This window comes from Camelina sativa, chromosome 10 (assembly GCF_000633955.1).
Source record: "Camelina sativa cultivar DH55 chromosome 10, Cs, whole genome shotgun sequence".
In the NCBI taxonomy this organism is placed as follows: Eukaryota; Viridiplantae; Streptophyta; class Magnoliopsida; order Brassicales; family Brassicaceae; genus Camelina; species Camelina sativa.
In genome coordinates, this window is record NC_025694.1 from 4,226,363 (window position 1) to 4,246,405 (window position 20,043).

The window sequence follows — 20,043 nt, forward strand, 5'->3', positions numbered from 1 at the left end:
TAGTAACAAAGGTTAAAAGAAAACAAATATCTATAGTGACTCTAAAATTCAATAATTGAGATTGTGATTGGAAAATTTATGGTGACACTTTTTAAACACTATTTGCAAAAAAAATTGCAGTCATAAGCATTAAATTCATATGTTTCTCTATGGTACAAGAGTTTCATAAATTCAGACGAATCAATGTTCATCTAACTAACATTTAAAATTTCTCGAACATACTAGTATATAATTTTATTTACACTAAAGTTTACATCTTTTTATCTCCTAATGATCGAAAGATACACAATTCAGAAAAGTAGGAAAACCCCCATTCTTTTTTCCAGGGGTGATGATATACTACTAAACAAAACAAAAACATTTCACTGGAGCTTTTCATGTTCTAGATTGCTCCATCAACCTCCCAGATATAGCAGCAGCGAGAGCAGCTGTAAATTTTGAATCTTTCGTTAACGAAGACGCCATTTGTTGTACCAGAACCTCTTGCATCGAATTCCTTTCGTTCTTCTCTAAAGCTAATCTATGACTACCATGAACCAGATCCAAAGTCACAGTGTTTGACCCGTTCTGGCTTGTAACATCACCTTCGGAAGCGTTTGGACCCAAGTGGTTATGCGTTCCTTCGTATGTTGCTACCAGTAAAGACGGATCCTCTGCGCTGCGCTGTACCTGAACAACAACAACACCACAAACCATTAGACAGCTGAAACTACTACAAATCTAGCTAGAGATATCCAACTGAGAGTGTGTGTTAATTACCTTCTTCTTGACTGGACAAGACGGTGCAAACGAGCATCTAAAGTAAGCTCTAGGTGACGGGTTATCTCTTGTAACCTTTTGTCCGTATTTCCTCCATTGGAATCCATCTTTTACTGTCTGCAAAATTGCACTCTGCTTAATCAATAATCATTCACATACATACTCCCATGCCTCTAGGCAAAAAGTTCCACTAAAACTTTGTCTCTTTAATCAAAAAGCTTAAAAGACAAAACCGCTTACCAAGCTTGTGTCCGATGTATCAGTAGGCACGTAGACAGTCGAAACTTTAGCTTTGTTGAAGCTATCAGTGACTGGTCTTTTGCATGAAAGAAGCTGATTTTTCTGCTCATGTTGCTGCTGATGATGATGATGATGATCTTCATTGCTGGAGCTATTCTCTGTTATTCCACTACCGAGTCCAATGGGAAAGCGTAAGAGCTCATCCGGGTCTTGTTTTCTTTTCTTCATCGGTTGTTCGGTCTTATCGATTTCAGGGCTCTGTCGACTCTGAAGCTTCTCCAAATGATGATGTAGTGCGTAGTAGTTCTGATAGACTGTGGCTATCTTCTCTGTTAGAAGCTTGTTCTCTGAGTTAACTCTGTTTAGCTCCTCTCTTAACTCACTCGCGCTCTGTTCATTTACCATAAAGATCAAATTACTAAAAAAGACTCTTCTTTTTTTTTTTTTTTTTTTTNAACAAATTGTTTATGAAAAGTTTCAGACTTTATACTACTACATCATCACTGATTAATTTCGAGACAAAGAGATGAGAAGTATTCAGAGATTCAAATTCAGATCCATCTTAATTGATTGGTGAAGTGAAGTTTAAAAACAGAATTGTGTAAAGCTCAACAACAATTGACTCATCGATCATTGATCATACTGATGAATTATGATAAATCCGAAGGTATTGCACACCAAGTGTTCGACGAAAGAAACTAACCTCGTCTTGCTCCAACCATTTCTTTTTTAATTGAGTAGAAGCAGAAACCGAAACCTCCTTCTTCTGAAATATGAAAATTTGAAACGAACCCATGATTAGTTACCACAATCCCCAAATTCAAAGAAATTGAATGGGAAACAAAACAAGTAAAAATTAAAACTTAGATTTGGGAAATGGATCAGAAGAGAGATCCGGAGGACTCACCGGAAGCAGCTTTTCAGGGAAAGGATTGGTGTTGAGATCGAGAAACGAAGAACAATCCATTGAGAAATCGGTAAGTTATCTTAAGACCAACAAAAGGACTGGTTGGTGCGTAGTAGAGAGAGAGAGAGAGAGAGAGAGAGAGAGAGAGAGAGAGAGCGAGAGAGAGACTAAGGTCTTAAATTTTGCTTTCTTCGGTCACAAGTTGGTCCGACTGAATGAGAGAATTTGCCCATAGAAAAATGCCTTTATTTATACATACAGAGTCCGCACAAGAAAATTAATTTAAGGGTTGCCCAGATATATAAATTTAATTTAATAAAATGAAACAAAAAAAAATCTATAATAAAAATTAAACTATTGTTACTTTGTATTTTTAATATGGTTTTCTATATAATATTTAATTTATCTTTAATTCATTTTCAGCAAATTTATACAAATTTAAATAGTTTAAATTTAGTGGAAGATGTGTCTAATAAATGACATTTTAAAGTATATATAAATTTATGATTTAAAGAAATAATATTAAAGAACAATGATGTAAGTACGATATGATTGAAGAAAGACGTTTTGGATTTGTTAGGAAGGAAAGTCGTTGGAAAGTGAAGATAAATCTAAAAAAAGCTGTCTTCTTATAAAGTCCAGAAGACATTCATATATAATTTTTTTTTCTTTTATAAAGCACAACAAGACATGAAAAGCTGTCTAATTAAATCACCAATGTGATTGGCTAAAATTATGGGATTGTGTAAATACAAACTTTCTAAATTGAGCTAAGCTATCGTAGTTTCTTATATGCGGTACGGTATGTATGTGGGTTAATTTTACTGTCGTAATCATCTTCTATATACTATGTTGATTTCTTACCTAAATTTATATTATTTATTCGATATATTTTCAAATATAATTAATGATATTATATATAAGAAAAAAAAAAGAGCTACGGTTTTGTTTTGTAGTACCGTATTTTAATAACATTAGTATCTAGATACTTTAAGTTTGCTAATAATTTCATTAAAAAAAGGTGCATCTTTTAGTTTAGTTTTATTTATTTATGTAGTGACTGTTATCATGAATACTTTTTCAAAATTGAAATTATAGAAAAGCCGAAATACCGTCCAAAGACTTAGAAACTTTCTTCAAGTCTTGATCCAAAACAATAACCAACTAAAATAAATGATAAAAACAAGTTATACAAAAAAAAAAAAAGAGAAGCAAGTAGAAGAATTGGATAGAAAAACAAAAAATCAATAATATCGGCGGGAGTGTCCCCATGCCCTAAGAAAATTTCGTACGTCGTTACTTTAATTATTTTAAATAAGGTTGGGGATTCCGTGTTTCTTTTATGTCCTGTTAATATTTTTTTTGGGTTTTGTCGAGATTCTTAACAGTTACGAACTTTCCCTTGACTTGCTTGACCATTGACTCTGATCTTTGGAGGTCGGCAATTCTTTTTCTATTACCATATTTATTTTCTTTGATGCATATCTTATCAAAATAGTACTAAAGAAACAACTAGTTAAATGAGCAGTATTCACATTGCGCTGATGAATATAATGTATAGTAACATCGTCAACCGTGTGTTATTATAACACGAGACCACTTAAAACTTCTTCTTAGAAATACAAATTACTGAAAGATTGGTGTTGAGAGAGTAATGTTTGGGAAAGCGACCAATCACATCGCGTGATTAATCAAGTCAGTAGAAAAAAAAAACATTTCTAGCGGGAAAATGGTAAACAAAAACATAAAAAATATTAGCCGACAAAAAAAGAAGTATAAATAAATTGGGAGTGAAACAAAAACGTGGAAGTTTTTGGGTGTAGCAAGAAAACAAAGAGTGGGGTGAGCCCACACGGGAAAAGGGCAACAAATCTTGACCGGACTCGACCGTGACTTCCAAGTTGTGAGAGAGAGAGAGGCCTTCCCCCTGTTATTATTAGGATGATGAATGGTGGTGTGAACAAGTTGCCACCTTGGGCGGCTCCGACACCGACCTCTTTTTTTCTTGTCACCTTTTTTTTGTTTTTCCTTTGTTTGTTCAAAGTTGTGAATTTTAGTGTCATCTTAATTGTTCCGTTTATTTCAAACACTATGATACAAAAACACTTGACTACTTTTACATGAACATTTAGAAAAATCGATAGTGCGATTGAGATTCTTAAGACTCTAGTATACCATGCATTTTGATTTTATTGATCTAGGTTGTCAATTTGGATTGAGACGATGAGACCTACATCAATGTTTATGTAGGTTGTCAGTTAAAAACATTCAAACTTGTTATCATTTTTCCCCAAAAGAATTTTTTTTTTTTATCAAACTATCTGAATTTTTTTTCTTTTCTGATAGAACTAAAAATTAAAACATAGATATGGTGGAGCAACAATAATATTACTATTGAAGAAATTAGTTAGGGCCGGCTCATGGAGAAGTTAAATTAAACAAGTATATCATAGTTGGAACTTGGAAATATCATAAAAGTTGTTTAGTTTATTGATCCTCCTAGGTGGAGTGTGATAAGTCTTATAATAAGACCATCTTTTTAAGTCGTCGTCTAAAACTCGAACTCCCCTCCTCGGATATATTCTACATGACGACCTCAATACTATGACGTCATTACCTAGTTTATGCATCGATCCATAAGCATGATCTTGTAATGTTTTTATATTTTCTTTTTGTTTTGGTCTTTTGCTTCACGAAACTAACTATCCTTGAATAGTCCAACGAAAAAAAATAAAAGACAACTTCCAACTTAAACGTAAAATTAGAAACTTATGAATGATTAATTTGATTACACACCGTCTGAAATCATAATATAATATTTTGAGTTTTCTTAGTCGTCGTATACTAATAATTTCTTCATATCGGAGATAAATTAAACACTTATTTTTCCAGGAAAAATAATCGTTTTCTTCGACTTTGATTGAAACTCGTATCTTAAACCGGTTTACTTAGTCAACTAGTACTATATATAACAAATTTTTGGTTAAATTATTAAGAGCTGTTATGATAGATTTAATTTATATATACGTGAATTTAAAAGAAAAAAACAAAAAAAAAATCTACGCTATTGCCTATTACATAGTTTACGATGGAACACTATTAAACTTTCTCAGCGTAACAGCCACAGTATTATAATATAATATCTTTAAGAAAGACTCAAGTCGATCGATATGAGTCAAGCTATTTTATAAGTTAAAACCAAATGGAACAAATTAAATTTGTTAGATAGATTGCAGGAACTAATAGAAAATGGACGACCAAATGGGATGTGTGTAAGCTAAGTAAGTAAAAACTACACAGACTAGTTGCTCAAAAATCAGAAGTCATGGGACTTTTAGCCAAAACATAATATTCCATTCCATGCATGCATCTTTTTTTGAATGGTAGTGTGATGCAATTCATGATTCGTCAGCCTCAGCTACGTCATCGTTTGTGCATCACCTAATGCAGTCTTGTTTTCTTCTCTGTTGTTAAAAGGCTTACTTGTCAAATTTTAAAATGACTTGGAGTTGAAATTTGAACTCTGTGGTCTTTCGTTAGGACCAGATCCCGAATCCACCCCATCCCAAACTTCTTAAAAAGTAAGACTCGGATTTTGATCTCTACATTAAACTTGAAAAAAGTCATTTATGTATTAACTTTTTAAAATTTGATATTTTGGTGGGTTTGATTTTATTTTTATGTTTGCTTGATTAAAATTCTGATTAAACCGATGTTTACAAAATTCTGATTACAAAAATTTCTCAGTTCTAAGGACCAACAAATAATAATCTTAGGAGTTGGGACAGGTTGTGTAAGGGTACGACTTAGCCGGTTTATCCTACTTAATACTAAAGTAAAAAAAAATTGAAGGTAAAATCAAACTAATTAATCGACCCACAAGAACCAGAACGAACAAAAACGAACCCGAAACTAGTTCTCTTTTGATTTTAGTTCCTCAAATGTTACCATATAAATCCCAAAATGAAATTCTCTTAAACAAAACTCTGAAACAAAGTCGGCCTTAAACCAAACCAAAAAATATTTCAGTATCCACCCGTGTCTCATATTCGAAGTCACATCATAGTTATGCTTATGTAACATCAAAACTACAAGAGTAAATAAAAATGAAGAAAAGTGTTCCTAGTTTTAATCTCTTGCTCAAAGGAACATCTTCATCATTCTTGCTCCGCCCTGAAGCTTTGCGAACAAAGATACAACTTTTCTTCAGTCCTGTGGTCTTTTAATCTGCACTTTAGTATTTGTAAAACTCTAACATCTCTTCTTCCACGGGATGAGTCTTGCCTACTATCACAAGACAATGCAACGGCGCTCCAAAATCAACACTCTCTAGTTGCTTCATAGTCCCTGCAACTATCTTCTGGTCCTCAGAGCCAAGCCGTGCAAAGCCCACACACTCTGTGTCTTCACCATAAACAGATTCCCCATGCTTTTGCTCAACTTCTAGAAGCTGCTCGATCGCTGTATTAACAGTCATATACCTGGGTGGTTCATACTGTTTGTTCCCTCCTCTGCAAAGAGATTCAAAAGTGGGCTCTTTCACTCGGATATCTAGTAGACAGAGAGTGTGGAGTCCAAGAGAACGGTTCTTCTTGATCTTCTCGTAAAAGCTATCAGGTCTCCAAGTCTCAGTGAAGAACGGGATTGAAACAGTCTCTCCATAATGGTAAAGCTGCAGGCCACAAACCCCAACAGCATTCATCACAGATGCATTGTGCACTACCTCTACTTTTACACCAAGTGTCTTAGCTCGTACAACAAGATCACTATGTGTTGTAGCTCTGCAAATTGCATTCCCAGCAAAACAACAACAACAACTATATCAGACATATATCCCAAAATAAACTGCATAGTAGTATCTTGCTTTAACTACATTAGCTATAAAAATTGAATAACAAAGAGATTGATAAAGCTTGAATTAAGTACCCGAAAGGATCACCAACAACGAGAAAAGCGATATCATTATCAATGGCTTCTTCAATCATATCACCAGCCTTTTCTTCCACCATTTCTCTATCAGCAAGTATGATTTGTTTCCCATAAAAGTTTTCCTGAGAAACCAAAATAAAATAAAAACATAAGCTTTAAAATCAGAAAATTGGGAAAGTAGTGAATCTAACTAAATCAAGGGGGGGTTTTGAGAGTCTTACAAGATTGGAAAGACCAGAAGCAGAGAGACCAAAGGACAAAAGAGAAGTGTAAGCTTCCATGTATACTTTCTGAGATTTCTTAACAGCTTCGAGTCCTCTCAAGGTTATGTCTTTCTCATCACCTAAACCTAACCCTATAATATACAACATCTCTGCTGCTACTACTCTCTTCTGCCTCTCTGACAAACAGTAATCAAACAACGATTAATCACTCAATCAGATAGTCACATGAAACGCAAGAAATATGAAAACTTTAAGAAACAGAAGAAACTTAAGATCTAAGGAAAAGATAAATCTATTGGTTCCACCAAAAAAGTGGGTAGGTGAACAATCGAAGAATCCAACAGATCCATAGAATTGAAGGATAAATATTTGAACTTTACCTGATAGATTGCGTTGAAAATTTGGGAAAGCTAAGGCTCTCTCACTCGATAAACCTCAGCGAGCGGCCAAGAAGAAGAAGGTCAAAACCCTTTTTGTGTCTTTTTTTTTTTTTTTAGTTTAATTGAGAGTTTAATTTATACTACTCCCTCTCTCTCACATAGTTTAAAACTTTTAAAACTTTTTGATGTTTTAGAGAATAATCTTTATCTTTCAAAGATTGATATTCTGAATATTTTTAATAAATTTTTGTTTTAATAATTACTGATTTTGTAGAATGTATGGAGTGACAAAATGGGAAAGTGAAAAAATATCAGAAAAATAAATCATGAAAAATCATAAATAAAATAAAAAGTTCATCAGAAAACAAAATTAATCATATATTTCCTCAGTCTTAATATGTGTGTAAAATCCTAAACATCTAACTATATGAAATATGTGTGTAAAATCCTAAACATCTAACTACAGTAAAACCTCTATAAATTAATAATGTTGGGACTAAGACATTTTATTAATTTATAGTGATATTAATTTATCTATAAAATTAATAATTATTATTTTATAGTGTAAATTAATAATTATTAATTTATAGATATATTTTTAATTGTTTATTTTTAAAAAAATTATGAATTGGAACAACTATAGCAAAATAAGATTAAACTTTCGGATGTTATAAATTTTATGGTTTAGGAATTGAACTTGTAATATTTAGAAAGCACTATTTACAATAAATTACAAATATTATAGACAAATTGACTTATACACATGAGACACATAAATTCAAATCTATGAATAATAATATCAATTCTCCTATTTTAATAATCTGTCAAATTATCAAATTGTAAATGATGCATATCTAAAAATTAAAACTTTAAATTTTAATTATTTGTATGACATGTTATAAAATATTTTAGAGATATTATTTTAGGTTGAAAATACAACATTACAATTGTTCTATAGAATTGAGCTTTAGGAGAAACATACACTATTATATCAGTACATATATATATATATAAATTTACATAATTATTAATTTATGATATTATTGGGACCATATTTTATAAGGAGATTTCGAAAAAATTATTATCTTATTATCTTATCGAATATTGTTAATTTTTACACTAGTCCGACTTGGGACCAGTAAAAATTTATTAATTTATAGTGTTTATTAATTTATAGAGTATTAATTTATAGAGATTTTACTGTATATGTATATGAGACAGAGGGAGTATTATTGATCTTTACTAGAAAGTGAGTAATCGGCCCCGAGTAATGTTGGCATTGAGGGCAAAAATAAAATACTAGTATTACGCTCTTGTCTACGAAACCAAAAAGGAAGTAAGATTTGAGACTTGGGTGATTGAATGAATAGAGTTACACAACATATATATATATATTAGGCAGTGCAAGAGAGCTGAGGTAGACAATTCTTTTGTCGGACTAGCTCGTGCATATCGTGCACTATCTTGAACACTGCTTCTGGTCTAGCCAGCCTCAACGCATTCTGTGACATTATCTCCAACTCTTTTGATGCCGGTCCAAACCAATCTGCTACGATCTCTGATATCTCTTTTGGTGATTTTGAGAATTTCCCACATCCGTTCTCCACCACGTACGGTACATTCCCTGCCTCCTGCGCTCGATATCAAAACCCCCCAAAAATTGAGAAACTGAACTTAACATAGAAATGGGACTCTGCCTTTAAAGTGGAACTTACTTGACCAGCTATGTAACCGTTTAAGATTATCGGTAGCCCTCTTATCATAGCTTCAGCTATAGTGCCTGGACCAGCCTGCACAATCCCAAGTGACAAAGATAAATAAAGAAACAATCGTTCTAGGATCACTCTTGTTTTTCAGGTACAAGAGAGTAGGAATGTTCAATCCAGGTCTCCACTTTAAGAACATAAGAATTTGGTTCTGTTCAGTTTACCTTGGTTATGATGCAGTCACAGGCACCCATACATTCCTCCATTTTCGTTATAAACCCCTTCACCTATGAGATTAAGAAGATCCTTTCAGCGACTTACATAGAGTGCCTAAGAATGTTGATTTGGTATGAAGAGTGAGAAGTGTAGAGTACCTGGACTGGGATTTTCCAGTCTAAGGAACTTAATTTGCTTTGGAGTTTCTTGTTCCGTCCACAGATTACAAGAACCTGACCTACTGCTTCACCAAGGCTCTCGTCATACAAAGCATCTGCAAGTGCTCTTGCTGTTGCCTCGATGGGACCCATCCCTTCTCCTCCGCCCATTAACAATACAGCTGGAAGATTCTCATCCATTCCTAGCTCCCTTCTTAGTTCAACCTGTGATTTTCCGGAAAGATACTATTACATTTGGATATGTTTTAGTAACAAAGACCAGCCAGTAAGGGAATCTTTCCAAACCGACCTTTGGGCGAACTGGTTTTACAAAGGAAGGTCGAACAGGAAGGCCGTAAACTTTGATTTGTGATGTTTCAAGTCCTGCCTTTTGCGCCCTTTTTGCCACTTCTGTTGATGGGCAATAACATCTTGTCACAAGCTTATGAAACCTAAACATCAAAACAAGCATGTTGTAACTTTATTTTACAAAAGAGCCTATAGACCTTTACAAATGAAAGATTTGATAAAAATTACTAACCATGTGGGATGGCAAGTGCTTAAGTCTGTAATAACTGTGGTGAAGACGATTTTCTTAAGCAAGCCTTTTGATCTTAGGACACGAAGTGGGACATGTTGCATCAACGGATGAACACTGATTATAATGTCCGGTTGATATTTCATTAGCCCTTGGGCGATTTCCCTGTAAGATTTAAAACAACGGTATCAGAATCGACAATAAAATGACAAGATTGAATTCCATAAGAGAAGCAAAGACCAAGGAAAGCTATAGGCTAAATTTGATGCCATAGGTACACTTAAGAACTCTCTATCAAAATTCTTCTTATAGTCAAAGTTGGAACAGACAAATGACTTATTCCAAACTATAGACCTTAATCCTCACCTGGCAATAAAAGTCGAAGTTGCTGCAAAATTAGATTGATGAATAACGCGTGGAGCTGTACCATAATAAGTCATTTTCCACAGAGTTCCATGTTTCACCAGAAAATTATAGCTCCGGGGAAGCTGGTTGAACGGCCAGGGCGTATGATCTGTCCACAAATCCGTAATAAACACCTGCGCAAGCACTCTTAATGAATGGAACAAAATCAACAATGACTCACACTACTTAAAAAGCACCCAAGCCCAAGAACCAGACTGAATTTAAAGTCAGTTTCATACTCATCTACTTACATGAACCAAACATCTAAATGCTTAAATTTCCTCTTAGCCAGCCAAACAGATACTTCAGAATTGTAACAACAATTTGTAAAAATACTCAAAAGTGAAATCAATGAATCAAAATTGGAAATGTAGAGACGAACCTGGTACTCATCACCAAACTCCTGATTAAAAGCAGCTTTAATGGCTTCAGCAGAAGCTCTGTGACCACCACCAGTATCACTCATCAAAATCAAAACTTTCTTCGGCCGATCAGCTTCAACACCATTCAACGGCAAGCCCTCCTCACCCAAAACCTCATTACTCGCATCTACCCTAACCCCACCATTCTCATCGCTCGACAACCCAACTCCTCCAACAGAGGCAAAGGTCTCCGGGACGACCTTATCGCAGTGAAACCTAATAAAGCTATTGAATTCGCTGATAAACCTACGCAGGCTCGAACCGGCACTGCTCTTAGTGTTCAAGCTAAGGGAAGCTAGGGTTTTCCCCGTCCTTCGGGTTGGTAAAGTCCTGAAGCCATTGAAGTACAAGGCATTGGACGACGAGAGAGCGTACCCATCTGAATTGGAACACGGAGATCGATTAACAGAGGCTAAACCTCTCAGCCGTGGGAAGAAATCAAAGACCGGAGCTGCTGAATCACTGGTTACCGTTGAAGGGTTTTGCATATTTTTTGATTTGAGAGATTCAAATAGCCATGAATGATCAAACGGAGAGAGATGCAGAGGGAGAGGAGAGAGATTGGAGCGCCACGAAAAAGATAGGATTTTTAAGAAGAGAGCAGAGTGGGGGGATGGATTGATTCAGGACGAATACGATTGGGGAGAGTTTTTCTTGTCTTTTTGGCCTAAACCGAAAAAAACTTATCCGAATATTCTCTCTATGGGCAAATTGATTTCTACCAGAACTAAGGTAACCCAATCAAACCAATTTTTTATATATTGTCAAGTTAAAATTGAAAATATCGTGTACACATACATTAATATATAGGAGTTTCTTGTAGATTCTGTAGCCTAGTTTATCTTCTACAAATGGATGTCGGCATAATGGACAGATTAATTCCGAAATTGTAGCACATTTTTCTTTACCAAAAACATAAAAGGCGTATGGTCCTTACATGTAATGGTATCACTATCACCCTTTAAAAACTTGATTAACTCGAGGTTATTGGTTTGAGATTTGAATAAAATTTTAAAGATTTTAAATATTACGTAGAATATATTGTTATTAAATTAAAATTTTGTTAATTTCTATTAAAGTTTAGTGTTATTAGTTTATGATTTGTAAAAATTCATTTAAAATCTTACAAATTTGGGTTATTAGATTCAGACTTTTATAAAGTCATTAAAAGTTTTATGTTTGTTACTCAATTAAAATAAAATAATTTAGGATTGTTAATGAGTTCAACTATTATGTTATTGGTTCATAATTTTAGACATTTTCTTTACAAAATAAAGTCATAAAAATATCATAAAAATACAGGATTGTTTGGAGAACTTTACAAGATTTTAGAAAACTAATCAACAAAACTCTTTAACAATCTTTCATTTATTCACTTTTAATGATTTTGTTGAACTCTTCAAAAATCTTCATAAGTTAGAATCCAATACCACTCTCTAACAGAGGGGAAGTGTTCCATTTTTTTATTTTTTTGTTTTGTATATTAAAGTTTTTGTTTTCATTGAAATAGTTAAAACTATGAGTTTGCAATAGGTTTTATATAATAATAGATTAATAGATTTTGTGCCTTGGGCTCATAATAAGTTTCGAATATGAGAGTTTGAGGTTCATTCTCTTTGGAATGTTCCCTAGTGTAAAACTATAGGGCGTTGGATTGATTTTGCATCGAAGACCAAGCGGAAGCTATATGGTTGGTAAAGTGATTTTTTAAACAGCAATACATCTTTTACGTAAAACAACGATTCTTGTTTTTCAACATATATATACTAACTTATAACCCCGTTGACGAGAGAAATAACGAAGAAAAGAGTTACATATATATATATATATATATACTACAATTCGATTCAGACGAGTTATTTGCATTTAACAAATTTTCAAAAACTTAAGAGTCAATGTTGGCTTTGTGCTGCCCATGTGTTTTATGCTTCCAGTTATCCACTCGTTTCTCTATCTTAATCTTATACTAGTAGAATCTTGAGATACTTTTGATTTGTTAAAAGTTAAATTTGAGATACTCAAATATAATAATTATTTTGTTTTAAAAAATAAGGTTAGATTAGAGAGGACAAAAAGTTGAAAGAACTCGTTGTGGAATAGAATTCGTTAATTAGTACGTCCGACCAAATTAATTAAAAGAACAAGAAAAGGCTCGCATCGTGTGAAAACTAAAAGATGGCGATGCATGCCTTTCACATGCGTTATTACTTTATTAAATTAAATCCTTACACAATTAGTGTTTTACAAGGAAACTACGATGAACCTGACTTAGGTTATTCAAAGTTCTAACAAATAAAAAGGTGCAAATCTAGGATCGATCTCCTCACATTCGTTCGTTTCATTTCACATATTTCAACTTTTCAAGGAAAACAACAAACAAGAACTATTTATGAAACTCATATATAAATCGTTATGGTTGGAATGCCTATATATGCAAACGGTATATCCGTATACATAATTTACATACCGATTATATTTTCAAATTAACTTGACATTAAGTGGGGGTTATTGGTTTGAGATTTTAATAGAGTTTTAGAGTTTGTAAATGTTATGTAAAATCTGTTATTATTAAATCAGGTTTTGTTAAACTCTGTTAAAGTTTAGTGTTATTAGTTTGTGATTTGTAAAAAACATTTAAAATTTTAACAAATTTGGGTTATTGGATTCAGACTTTTATAAAGTCATTAAAAGTTTTGTGTTATTCAACTAAAACAAAAGAATCTAGGATTGTTAATGAGTTCAATTATTATGTTATTGGTTCATGATTTTAGACACTTTTTTTACAAAATAAAGTCATGGAAAGTATCACAAAAATACATTGATTGTTTGGAACACTTTACAAGATTTTAGTAAACTAATCAACAAAACTTTGAAGCAATCTTTAACAATCTTTTACTTATTCACTTTTAATGATTTTGTTAAACTCTAAAAAACTTTATTGATAAGAATAATATTCATATTGATAAAGATTTGATGATAACCAAAAAAAAACATTTTGATAAAGATTCATATTCTAAAATGATTAATTCAATTAATGTAAGATTTACCTCTTCTTTTGTGATATTAGTAAAATATTAATTTTCTTAGTTAGCCATTTTATTTATTTGTATGAAATAATATACTATTTTAAACAAGAAAATATATGCATATTTTCAATATAAGTGAATCTAACTTTCAGACACACATAAAATTCATAATCAAGTTTTAGTAGAAATCTGTCAAATATTTAAATTTCATTAATGTATCACACCATTATGAGTAATACTTTTTTAGAAAAATATTAAAAGACAATTTTTTTTTGAGCAACGTAATATAACTCTTAGCTATATATAATAATGGGCAAATGTGTGTGAGACTTAAAACATTAACCTTTACTCTATACCATTTTTTTCCTTGGGAGATCACAAAAAAATGGTGATGCCCGATCTTCCGGAAGATATGGTAGAAGAGATACTTTCAAGAGTGCCGGCTATGAATTTGAAACTATTGCGATCTACTTGTAAACGTTGGAATGAGTTGTTTAATGAAAAATAATTCATCAACAAACACGTCAGTAAGGCTGCAAAGAACTTTATGTTTGTGATGCTGAAAAATTTTAGGGTTTCTTTAATCAGCGTTAATTTCAATAGGATTCAAAGCAACGTTGCTGATCGATCTATTTTGGCTTCAAGTAAGCTTACCCTAATTGATTCCCATAGTAATTCAGATATTGATATATTTAAAATATATCATTGCGATGGTTTACTATTATGCGTTATGGAGGATGACACTGAACTTGTAGTTTGGAATCCTTGCACAAGACAAATCAGGAATATCAAACCGATAAATGTTAATGATATGCACAAGAACTATGCGTTCGGTTACAAGAACTATGCGTTTGGTTACGGAAAAACTACATCATGTCAGTGTTACAAAATCTTGAGTTTTCCAAGTTTCTACTATCAAAATACTGAAACAGTTGAGTTGAGAATCTATGAGTTCAACTCAAATTCACGGAGGACTGTTAATGTCATGGGACATCGTTGGTTTCTATACTCTCGTGGTATGCTTTTAAAAGGAAATACTTATTGGATTGCTAAGGATACAAAAAATATTTTATTAAGTTTTAATTTCACGACAGAGAGATTTAAACGTTTGAATTTGCATTTGAGTGTTCCGACCGTGATGTTATCGCAATATCAACTTTCAGAGAAGAAAAGCATTTGGCATTCATGCATTCTTTTGACATATTCGAAATACGAATATGGGTGACAAATCAAATTAAATCCAATGTCGTATCATGGAGTAAGTTCTTTACAGTGCCCATGAGATTACAACTAGTACTAAATGGAGGTGGGTTTTCGAAAAGGATGTGTTTCTTCATCGAAGAAGAAAAGAAAGTTGTCGTGTGTTATGATGCCAATGTTCTTACCAATACGAATATGATTTACATTGTTGGAGAAAATGAATACTATGAAGAAGATCTAGGAGATTCCGAACGATACTGGTCTTATACGTGCAGTTATGTCCCAAGTTTGATTAAATTTTAGTTCTTAATTGGAGGAAAAAATGATAAATTAATTATATTAACGTTTTCTATTATTATTAAATCATATCAACATATTTTGCCAGCAAGAAAGCAAAGTACTACAACACAAAAAAAAAAAAAAAAATCGCGGTAATAAGTAAAAGGTATAAAACGATTAAAATATTTAGTGGGTTCATGAGCCCAATAAAGGAATAGGCCCATCCCAATTATATTTCGTTATTAAGTTATCTTCCAATAAGTATAACGCCGGCCGCCGGGTAAACTTCCCTCCGCCGTGGATAGCTCTCTTTCACCCGCCTCTGATTGTTCTGTTCGGAAAACGACGTGGTTTGTTAAATCTATTCAAAACGATGACGTTCTGTGCTTCTTCTTCTTCTTCTCACTTTTAATTCTCAAAAAAAACAAACCCTAAATCCCCGCTTCTTCTTCTTCTACTCAATTCGTCTGCTTCTTGGTCCTTTGCAGCAGCTTTATTCAGGAACAAACCCACTAATTCTTTGTTCGTTCCACGTAAAATTATACTGTACGGAATTGAAAATTGAATCTGGGCATGAAATTGTATGTTTGATCTTAGTTTCAAAGTGCTTTGCTTGTGTTTGATAATGCAATCACTCTCTGAATAACTAATTTGTTCAGAGCAAAGAGAAGATGAAGATTGCAATTGAAGGTTGTATGCACGGAGACCTTGACAATGTGTACAAGACAATTCAACATCATGAACAGATTCACAACACTAAAGTCGATCTCCTCCTCTGCTGCGGCGATTTTCAGGTAATCAATCTTTACTTTTCTTTCCTGAAAAAACAATATTGTTATCCCATTAGGTTCTGCTTCTTAAATTGTGAAAGATTCGTTCTTGTGCTTCTTAGGCTGTTGGAAATGTCCAGTTTAGGAAACTTTTTAGTTTGGTAAAGTGAAATCAGTCATTTTTGTGAGTAGGACACTTTGAGCGGCCACCATATAATGAGAGCACCATCAAATCGGTCTATCATGTTCGTGAGTATGATGTCCAGAAGTTGATGCAACTTGAAGAGCCGCTTGATATATTTCTCTCACATGATTGGCCTGTTGGAATTACTGATTATGGAGACTCTGAAGCACTTATGCGGCAAAAACCATACTTCCGTCAAGAGGTAAAACTTTGGGAGAATGATTCTACTTCTTCATTTTGGTTTTGAGATCTTTGCAATGGATTTGACCAAATTTAATTACAGATCGAGGAGAGAACTCTTGGAAGTAAACCAGCGGCTCTACTGCTGGAAAAACTGAAGCCTCGGTATTGGTTTTCAGCTCACTTACACTGCAAATTTGCTGCTGCTGTTCAACACGGGAACGATGCCTCAGTGACAAAGTTTCTGGCCCTTGATAAATGCGTACCAGGGAAAAAGTTTTTACAGGTTCTAATTCCTTCATGTCCACCTTATGCTTTGTTCTTGTGCCACAAAAAAATGGATATCTTATAATTTCTTAGGATGTTCATTAGATTATTGAAATCGAATCAGATCCTGGACCTTTTGAGATCCTATACGACGAAGAGTGGCTAGCAATAACACGAAAGTTCAATTCCATTTTCCCGCTAACAAAGAGATACCTAAACTTCAGGTATACCGTCTGAAAAAAGCTACCTACCAAGATATGTTATGTTTATGTTTCTTCCATTTATCTTTCTACTCCTACTTACGTATTGTTTTGAGACAATAGCGCTGCTGGAATGGATATACAAGAGAGCCGTGAATGGGTGAGGAAGAAGTTAGAAGAAAGGCATTTTAAACCTTTTGAGTTTGCAAGGACAGTCCCATCACAACGTATCTTTGATCCCATACCTGGTAAGTTAATGTGTAGCATTATGTAAAATATTGTTGAAGAACACCGACGAGATCTACTAGGATGTAAAGTATACGGATAATCGATTAAAAGTGTATTATTCTTGTGGAATTATGTAGAGATCCCACAGAATCCCCAAACGCTGTCTTTGTTAGAGCTCCTTGGTCTCCCATATCTCCTTGATTCATCACCAGTAACAGGGGAAAGAACCGATATCCCTGCTTCACTGGCTCCATCAGGTATGATCATGGCTTTCTTTGTTGATGAGGTTTTTGGTTGCGATACTATCTAGACACATTCTATGAAGTTTCCCTAAATGCATCAAGCGCCAATGGCAAAAGATATTTGGTCCAATGTCAAGAATCAAACATGTCATGTTGTGTATTGCAGATCTTCCGACATATGATAGCGAAGAAATCCCAATTGATGACATTGATGAAATAGAAGAGATGGAGAAAGCAAAAGAGGATGAGACATGAATCTTCCATTCCAGTGGTCAGAATCCTGTTCTTTTGCTAATATCTGTCTGCTTAATCGTCAACCTGGATAACAAACACATTAGTGGAGATTTGTGATTAGAATATCAGTTTTTTTTATTTGCATTATTAAAGAAAAGTAAATCATAAAAAATTGTATCGAAGACAAACCAATGTTCATCCATTATTCAAGAAAGTAGGATCACTTTTTCTTCCAGAAGTTGTCTTTGCATGCATTTTCTTGGGAATACTCACCGACAAAAACCATAGGGACAGTATGTCGGAACCATGGATTATGCTCGAAATGTTGGATTCAACTGAACACGACCATCAATGATTCTTCATTCAATTACGTTGACTTAACTTCATCACCTCAACTATTTTTCTTTCTCTGACACAAACATCAAATGCAAACTGCGCAGTGAACATATACTATTTATTATCACGATAACCGAAACAGTCCTTGCAAACATCAAATAAGCGCAAGCAGGTGCTTGCGGTTATCGTGATAATAAATAATCGTGTGTGTTACCTGGACGAAACAGTCCTTGCAAACTCAAAAGGTTCAGGAGCACACACGATTGGGGCGTCGCATTGCAACGCATTCAATGGAAGATTTAAACGAGACTCAAAAGGGAGTTTCGAGCTAATCGACGCGTCTCTCGACAAGTCATACGCAGAGACACTAATGAACAAATGTTCGTCCTCAGAATCGTCGTCACTGACGGTGAGCAACGATCCAGAGACATCTTCGACATTCGATAATCAGTACTATAGGAATCTGGAGACGCACAAGGGTTTGTTCCAAACGGATTCTGCGCTGATGGAGGATGATCGAACGAGGAAGATGGTGGAGGCACTGGCGAGTGATGAGGAAAGCTTTTTTCAGAGATGGAGTGAGTCGTTTGTGAAGCTGAGTATGGTTGGTGTGAGAGTTGGTGAAGATGGTGAGATTAGACGTACATGTTCTTCCGTTAATTAGAAACATTTCTGGCTGAACCAATGAAACTCCGGTAATTTAGAAAGAGTAAGTATCTCTCGACAACTAATTTCCTCTTGATTAGACGTACATGTTTTGTTAACGAATTTATTTGTTGAATGTTGCTCGTTCTAAAGTTGCGTATAAAAATGGGAACACATTTTCCGATTTTTCGAGTAACGAGATGGAAACTAATAATTTAAAGACTGGAACTAAACCATCATTATCGACGACAAATTAGTTTTCAGTGAACTATTTTAACTAGATCCGGACCCGCATGTATTATGTCATATATTTACATGTTTTATTTTTACCTTGAAAAAGTGTTTCATTTTAGTAGTATAGATTGATAAGGTAAATTTTAGAAAATTGTATGAGGAGCAAGAAAGAAAGCGAAATAAAATGTTTTACAAGTGACTAGTGTGGCTCGGTGTGAAGGTTGGTTGTACTTGTTGCATGTCGCTACGCAGTGAGGAAGGGGTAATAATAATAAATAGTGAGTACAGTAGTACATGATTGACTCACACACAGTACAACAACAGAGGGACGTGAGAAGAAATCGTAGAACATCATCAATCGCATCTGCATGTGAATACCACCTGTCAAAATCTGGTGAGAAGGACGGTTGATTCATTCTGACTTGGTTACACAGTAAAGTTGACAAAACCACCCCCTCAAGGAATATTAATTAATTAGTCATCTTTTTAAGGCACACAATTAGGCCCCCACACGAGATTTTTTTATTTCCTTTATACTATGACAATATAAATATATACTTATTTATTTCTCTCATAATTAGGATACTTAATTTTAATTATTCTTAATTGCTAATAACGAGAAGAAAAAAAAAGAAAAGGATATAATAATGACGATATGATACAAATGGAGGAATCAGCTTCTTCTTCTTCGTCATTTTATTTTTCAAAACGAAGACCAGAGAGAGAGAGAGCTATATTGGAGACGAATCCCTAATTTTTGTCGGGTCTTAAATCTGCTGTATTTGTTCATCTCTTTCTTCTTCTTCTTCTTCGTCAGGTACGCTCAAAACTACTCCCCCTAATTCGTCATCTCTTCGATCTCATCGTACTCAATCCATTTGCCATTTTCAATTTTATCTGCTCTTAAATTTGTGTTCAATCTGGTCATTTTAAAGTCGTGTTCTGGCTTTTTATAATTCACAAGCATGACTCGATTTCGTCTTTGTTAATTTGTCTGGTGACATATTTGTTAGGGTTTGATTGGTGGATAGTAAAAGGAAGCTGAATCAGCTTTAGAATTGTATTTGTAATTTTGTTTTGCTCCGATCAAGACAAGAAGAAGGCTTTCGGTGTTTTTGGAGGGGGGGGGGGGGC

At 34.0% G+C, this 20,043-nt stretch overlaps 5 protein-coding genes across 5 annotated transcripts; 2 read left to right on the forward strand and 3 right to left on the reverse strand.

The window, feature by feature from the left end:
- LOC104717010 (WRKY transcription factor 18) lies at window positions 162-2,132 on the reverse strand. The gene is made up of 5 exons (XM_010434513.2): window positions 1,907-2,132; window positions 1,703-1,765; window positions 1,000-1,389; window positions 760-876; window positions 162-669 (listed from the first exon to the last, which is right to left on the reverse strand). Exons 1-5 carry the CDS (start codon window positions 1,964-1,966, stop codon window positions 376-378), a joined length of 924 nt encoding a protein of 307 aa, XP_010432815.1. The 5' UTR covers window positions 1,967-2,132; the 3' UTR covers window positions 162-375.
- LOC104717011 (probable diphthine methyl ester synthase) lies at window positions 5,910-7,531 on the reverse strand. The gene is made up of 4 exons (XM_010434514.2): window positions 7,440-7,531; window positions 7,057-7,235; window positions 6,833-6,957; window positions 5,910-6,687 (listed from the first exon to the last, which is right to left on the reverse strand). Exons 2-4 carry the CDS (start codon window positions 7,204-7,206, stop codon window positions 6,141-6,143), a joined length of 822 nt encoding a protein of 273 aa, XP_010432816.1. The 5' UTR covers window positions 7,207-7,235; window positions 7,440-7,531; the 3' UTR covers window positions 5,910-6,140.
- On the reverse strand, window positions 8,688-11,565 carry LOC104717012 (monogalactosyldiacylglycerol synthase 1, chloroplastic). The gene is made up of 8 exons (XM_010434516.2): window positions 10,845-11,565; window positions 10,424-10,596; window positions 10,061-10,222; window positions 9,830-9,971; window positions 9,520-9,744; window positions 9,370-9,432; window positions 9,155-9,229; window positions 8,688-9,070 (listed from the first exon to the last, which is right to left on the reverse strand). The coding sequence occupies exons 1-8, from the start codon at window positions 11,370-11,372 to the stop codon at window positions 8,834-8,836; spliced, it is 1,605 nt and encodes a 534-aa protein (XP_010432818.1). The 5' UTR covers window positions 11,373-11,565; the 3' UTR covers window positions 8,688-8,833.
- Window positions 14,641-17,932, forward strand: LOC104720027 (lariat debranching enzyme-like). The gene is made up of 8 exons (XM_010438001.1): window positions 14,641-14,785; window positions 14,843-14,926; window positions 16,352-16,545; window positions 16,627-16,809; window positions 16,896-17,014; window positions 17,114-17,238; window positions 17,356-17,475; window positions 17,627-17,932. The coding sequence occupies exons 1-8, from the start codon at window positions 14,641-14,643 to the stop codon at window positions 17,713-17,715; spliced, it is 1,059 nt and encodes a 352-aa protein (XP_010436303.1). The 3' UTR covers window positions 17,716-17,932.
- Window positions 18,001-18,694, forward strand: LOC104720028 (peroxidase 46-like). The gene is made up of 2 exons (XM_010438002.1): window positions 18,001-18,018; window positions 18,173-18,694. Exons 1-2 carry the CDS (start codon window positions 18,001-18,003, stop codon window positions 18,692-18,694), a joined length of 540 nt encoding a protein of 179 aa, XP_010436304.1.

Coding starts and splice junctions, on each gene's coding strand:
- LOC104717010 (XM_010434513.2), bottom strand. CDS start 1,966: ATGGATTGTTCTTCGTTTCTCGATCTCAACACCAATCCTTTCCCTGAA. Junction 877..999: donor ATACATCGGACACAAGCTTG/GTAAGCGGTTTT, acceptor GCAATTTTGCAG/ACAGTAAAAGATGGATTCCA. Junction 670..759: donor CTTGTCCAGTCAAGAAGAAG/GTAATTAACACA, acceptor GTTGTTGTTCAG/GTACAGCGCAGCGCAGAGGA.
- LOC104717012 (XM_010434516.2), bottom strand. CDS start 11,372: ATGCAAAACCCTTCAACGGTAACCAGTGATTCAGCAGCTCCGGTCTTT. Junction 9,972..10,060: donor AGCACTTGCCATCCCACATG/GTTAGTAATTTT, acceptor TTTGATGTTTAG/GTTTCATAAGCTTGTGACAA. Junction 9,230..9,369: donor GTGACTGCATCATAACCAAG/GTAAACTGAACA, acceptor GGGATTGTGCAG/GCTGGTCCAGGCACTATAGC.
- LOC104720027 (XM_010438001.1), top strand. CDS start 14,641: ATGGAGGATGACACTGAACTTGTAGTTTGGAATCCTTGCACAAGACAA. Junction 14,786..14,842: donor TTACGGAAAAACTACATCAT/GTCAGTGTTACA, acceptor ATACTGAAACAG/TTGAGTTGAGAATCTATGAG. Junction 16,546..16,626: donor AACCATACTTCCGTCAAGAG/GTAAAACTTTGG, acceptor ATTTAATTACAG/ATCGAGGAGAGAACTCTTGG.
- LOC104717011 (XM_010434514.2), bottom strand. CDS start 7,206: ATGTTGTATATTATAGGGTTAGGTTTAGGTGATGAGAAAGACATAACC. Junction 6,958..7,056: donor CTTCTGGTCTTTCCAATCTT/GTAAGACTCTCA, acceptor TTGGTTTCTCAG/GAAAACTTTTATGGGAAACA. Junction 6,688..6,832: donor GTTGTTGGTGATCCTTTCGG/GTACTTAATTCA, acceptor TGCAATTTGCAG/AGCTACAACACATAGTGATC.